The 5601-nt window shown below is 41.8% G+C and overlaps 1 protein-coding gene across 1 annotated transcript in view; it reads right to left on the reverse strand.

Annotated features, from left to right (window-relative positions):
- rspo3 (R-spondin 3) overlaps nt 1–5601 on the reverse strand; it is a 24562-nt gene that overhangs the window by 8007 nt on the left and 10954 nt on the right. The window contains exons 4-5 of the mRNA XM_037677106.1: nt 4505–4651; nt 2581–2766 (exon numbers count right to left, since the gene is read on the reverse strand). Of these exons, the coding sequence (XP_037533034.1) occupies nt 2581–2766; nt 4505–4651 (333 nt within the window). The remainder of the gene's footprint in view (nt 1–2580; nt 2767–4504; nt 4652–5601) is intronic.

Raw genomic sequence — 5601 nt, forward strand, 5'->3', positions numbered from 1 at the left:
ATATATATATATATATATTATATTGCTTAAAAGTATAGTTTCCTTAAATGAGTGGGGTGGCCAAAGATTAGTTTGTGGTGTCCAAGGCCACCACTGGCCACCCCCTGGCTCCACCACTGCTCTTAGTTGTGGATAAAATTGCTCCCTCTGCTCTCCAGGATCCTTCACTCTGCACCGCCTCAAAGCAAAAACAGCAAAAACAAACAAAACAAAACAACTATCTCTATTCCTCTACACCAGTGGTGTCAAACTCACTTACAAAAAGGGGGGGGGGGGGGGGATTAAAACCTTTTTCAAACTAAGGGCCAGTTTCAGAATCTACATTAACTCAAGTTAGATACCCAACATCTTTTCTTGGTTGCACGTTCTTCAACAAGAATTTGATTGGTCTCATTTGACATTCTCTGTTGCACTTTTGACATCATAATGAAAGATTACTGAAACAATTAAAGTGATAAAAGTATTTTAAATTTAAAATATCATCTTAGGGGCCAGAAAAGATGTCATTGAGGGCCACATTTGGCCCCTGGGCCTTGAGTTTGACACATACGCTCTACACAGTGTAACTCCCCTAGCCTATTGAACATCTTGCACCAAAAACATTAAGGTGTATCTTTGTCCAATTCCAGTTCAGAAAAACACTCCTCTCCAAAAATACAAACATTCATTTTTCAAACCCCTCAGCGACGGAGGACATCAGTGCACCGCTTGTTCCTACCTGGTTAAAGATGTTTTTTTATTATAAACTCTAAAAATCTCCTCACAGCTCTTAGAGTTTATATTTGTGTAAAAAAGTACCTTATTAAAAAAGATCAAGCATCTTACTCAGTGTGAACGCAGTAATATCCTTCAAATGTCTTTTCTTTAAGGTAAAATAAGAGCTAAGATGTTCTGGATGTTTGGATTTTTACTGCGAGCTGGTACTGAAAACTGATTTAGTATAGATTTAACTATAGAACTAAAGTAAATAAAATAAACCTAACATCTGACCTTTTTTTTTTGGTTATTATAAAAGCTGCTGTGAGCAATAATTAAAAAAATATCCATTTTGTATGACAAAAACTCTCATAGCTTTGAACAAGCTGCTGACGGTTCAGTGAAACACATACATGTAAATGCTTTTGAAATGACTAAAACCTTCCCACCAGTGTGCGTTCAAGACAAACGAACTGTGGGAACTGCAAACAGAAGTGGAGGAGATGGGTGTCGGAGAACTTTGAACAGGTAGCGTTTTCAAAGGAGACGAGCAAAAGATGGTGGAAGAATGAAGTAATATTCTAAGGAGAGGTAAAGGAAGAGGAGATGCAGCGCAGGCCGGGGAGGAGAGGCTGGAAGGAGATAATACAAAAGAGGAGGAAAGGAAGCGGATGGGAAGAAGGATGTATCAGTGTCGGGGGTTTGTTGGAGGATTACTGGGGGGCGGGGGGTGAGGTCGGGCCACTGACCCTTTAGCGTTTGCAGAGAGTAAACAGTGAGGAGACAGATAATTAGCCTCCATTCATCGTGGAGTCTGTTGGGCAATAAGAGCAGAGATGATAACTTTCTCCTTGATTCATTCTCTGAGTCCGTCCATCCTTTGTTCCTTTAAAGTAACTCTGGATTGATCCGAAGATGCTTCTAGCTGGATGGGGTGCCAACATGGGGCTTTTACGGTGGTGGTGGTGGGGTTGTCTGTTTTTTGTGGTGATGGGTTTGGGTGACGGATTAGTGAGGAGACACAGACAGAACGTGAGTCCTCCCACACCAGCTCCTGCTTTTACAAACTTCAGCACGGCTGCGGTCGTTTCAAGGAAACCGGTTTGGACTGTGTGTCTGTGTGCACACGTGTAAGAGAGAATTTGTGCAGTTGTCGATCTTTGTCTGGAGTATTGTGCATGTATGTGTTGGTTTGGTGTGTGTGTGTGTGTGTTGGCAGCTGTGGGGATAAACCAATACTGATCCCCTGGTCGCCTTGTGCCTCCCAAGGGGAGGATGTTGATGTTGAGCTGACTGTTTTTGCTCCAAAGTCAACTGTAACACACACACATGCACACACGCACATTTGTGCACACCCGTACAAACACAGTTTGTTCTGAAAGTGTGAGGCCTCTGGGGGCTGGATCAGAGCCTCCTACCCTGTCTGCAGTCTGTCATTTAACACTACAGAACCTCTGAAGAAAAAAAAAAGACAACCAGCCATAGCCACCAACAACCTCAGCAACCACACGCACAGCACACACAACACAGAGCGGCCATAAAAACCCTGCAGGCACCAGATTGTATAAAATGACAAGCCCGTCTGAAAGCAGTTTTCGCCCTGTTCATTAAAACTAATCACACGATTCCTTGTTTACCAAGTGCACAAAAAGTGGTTTTACAGCTTGAAACTCAAAGGGTTTGATGACAAAACACAGTGTACCCACTGAAAAATCACGCATCCCCCCCCCCCCCCCCTGTTCGAGTAAACAATCCTCTTGTACAACGTGCTTGCTCTGGAATTGACCATTGAATACTTCATCACCGACACTTTGGGTCTTAAATCTGGATGTGGCCCCCGCTGGGCACACTAACAGTCATGCTGCTGAAGTGTTTTGTCTTTACCTGGACATTTTCTCCTCTTGACCAGACAATCCTTGACCTCAGAGATCTCTGGGCAGGGCTTGCCAAAAGGTGATGGATACTGAAGAACCTGCCTGGTGCGGGTTTCCTGGCCCCTTTTGAAGCCGCAGGTTCTGCCCGACTTGGAGCAGGGGCTCCAGTCGCTCCAGTCCCCCACCTTGCAGTGCACTGGCAGCAAAGGCACAGAAAGAAGAGAGAAACACAAGTTATGTTTTCTGCAGAGTTAAAAATGAAACAAGTCTCATTTTTAATTTATTTATAAATTTTCAATTTATAAACTCGAGAAGACCGAAACTGATTACTGTCGTCGTAGACGCCCGATCGACAGAGCAAGGGGTGCAGCTGCAACACCCCCAACACATTGAAATTGATTCAGTTTAGTTCAGCTGGCGGCCAACACCACCAGCCTGGACAGCATTCAGCTGTGGTGGTGAGTTAAAAACCTACAGTTGTTTTTTAAAGTGTTAAAATTATGCTTCATCTCTTCCAGACAGAATAATACATTATCAACCTGTGTAGGAGATCATGATGTCAACAAGTTCATCAAAAATCATTACATCAGTCCCTGTTTGTGAGTTCCCGTGTGAACATTTTTAGGAAAACAATAGAAGTCTAGGCTAACACTGGACTAAATTTATCTTAAATGTCAGTGGCTGTGTGTGACTTTACCTCTACTTTTAGCCATTTACATTTACATTTAGTTCAGTTGGGGTTAGACGTCCTCTGTATCATGAATGTCATGAAAAAGTTTATTTAATTCAGTAATTCAATTCAAAAAGTGAAACTTGTATATTATATTAAGTCATTACACACAGACTGATATATTTCAAATGTTTATTTATTTTAATGTTGATTATTATAACTGACAACTAATGAAAACCTCAAATTCAGTACCTCAGAAAATTAGAACATCGTGAAAAAGTTCAATATTGAAGACACATGGTGCCACACTCTAATCAGCTAATAACTCAAAACACCTGCAAAAGCCTTTAAATGGTCTCTCAGTCTAGTTCTGTAGGCTACACAATCATGGGGAAGATTGCTGACTTGACAGTTGTCCAAAAGACGACTATTGACACCTTGCACAAGGAGGGCAAGACACAAAAGGTCATTGCTAAAGAGGCTGGCTGTTCACAGAGCTCTGTGTCCAAGTACATTAATAGAGAGGCGGAAGGAAGGAAATGAAATGGTAGAAAAAGTGTACAAGCAATAGGGATTGCTGCACCCTGGAGAGGATGGTGAAACAAAACACATTCCAAAATGTGGACTGCAGCTGGAGTCAGTGCTTCAAGAACCACCATGCGCAGACGTATGCAAGACATGGGTTTCAGCTGTCACATTCCTTGTGTCAAGCCATTCTTGACCAAGAGACAGTGTCTGAAGCGTCTTGCCTGGGACTGCTACTGAGTGGTCCAAAGTTACTGTATAACATGCACTACACCAAACATGCCGAGTGGATGAACTGGTGTTCACATTTATATATTCTCAGTTTTGCTTGTCAGGCGTCAATGGATGTTTTTTTTTAAACTTCAATCTCAGTCATTTCTTTATTTCATAAACCTTTATGAGGCTGTCAAGCTTTATAGTGTTGTCAAAACTGACCAGTATTTCTCTACTGGAGGTGATTCAAAAAGCTACCTTCAACAGGTAAGATATTAACTACCGTACTTACAACCTTTCCACAAACCATTCATTTCAACAGATCTGAAATAATGCTTTAAAATGAAAGTCTGGTCATTTTGGAAATGGTTTGGCTAGCCTTTAGCCTTTCTCCATACTCTGTGGTCTGTCACAGCTGATGCGGTACTAATCATTGATAACTATCAGACAAGACATCACTTCAGAAATGTCCAGACTGTCCTCATGGGATAATCAACCATCTGCTTCAGACAAACGCTGAACTTACCTTGCTGTGTGCACTCCATCAGTTTGTCATTCGGCTCATAGTCATCTGGACAGATGTGGTAACATCTTCCACTCAGCTGGTACACACCCGGCCGGCACTGTGTGCACGTTTCACTACTCATGCATGACTCACACTCTGCAGGGCACCCTGCAAGCACAAGTTATATATATCTTAGCTTTAAGCTGTCAGAGGTAAGCTCCACATTTTTTTCCCATTCAACCTTTATTTATACAGGTTAGTCTCACTGAGCCTCGAGGATTCATTTACAAGAGAGACCTGATTTAAACAAAGAACAGATGAGGTACAGACAACAGATAATCATATATAGCAAGCATATAAGATGAAAAATAGATTAAATTATATAAAAACGAAACAAAAACAGCTACATTATAAAGCGATGTAAAATACTAAAAACAGGAACATGTCTGTGTTGGTTTCTGTCATGAACTTAACAGTTGTTTAAAATCCCTTAGAGAGGTCAAGGTCAACAATATCAGATCTTTTTACAAGGTGTTCCAGGAAACAGTAGCAGAGTAAGAGAAGGCCTTTTTGCCAAATTCGGTGTGCACCGAGGGGACACTGCAGGTAATTATCTCTTGAGAGCATACGCTGTAGCTGCACTCATGTAGTGAAATGTAGGAGATGTATGAAGGCTACAGACCAAGAAGTTAGTTGAAGATTAAAATGTACCAGTGAGATCTAAAAAACTTAAATCTGATCCTCTGGACATTCAAAAAACAAAACAAAGCAAAACAACAACAACAACAAAAATATTGAAACGTTTCGTCTCTCATCCGAAAGACTTCCTCAGTCTGAGGTGCTGCATTCAGCTCAGTCTTATAAATAACACCTTCTCAGAGTGGATCAACCAGTTTTGCTGCTGACAACCAAAACCAGCTGCTAACATGGTCAAGAAGGACCATCAGCCTAACAATGGATCATTAGCACACTGATGGCTGTTTACTGTTCACAGAGGGCTGAGTGATACTAGCAATCACAGCATTGTAAGAGGGGGACAGTTGAACCCGGAGGCCTCCACCCCTGTTTAATGATGGACGATTTCTTTTCACAAAGATGGCCTCCTTTACTCCTCTCTC

The sequence above is a fragment of the Nematolebias whitei genome, chromosome 5 (genome assembly GCF_014905685.2).
Source record: "Nematolebias whitei isolate Nwh7 chromosome 5, NemWhi1, whole genome shotgun sequence".
Classification (NCBI taxonomy): Eukaryota; Metazoa; Chordata; class Actinopteri; order Cyprinodontiformes; family Rivulidae; genus Nematolebias; species Nematolebias whitei.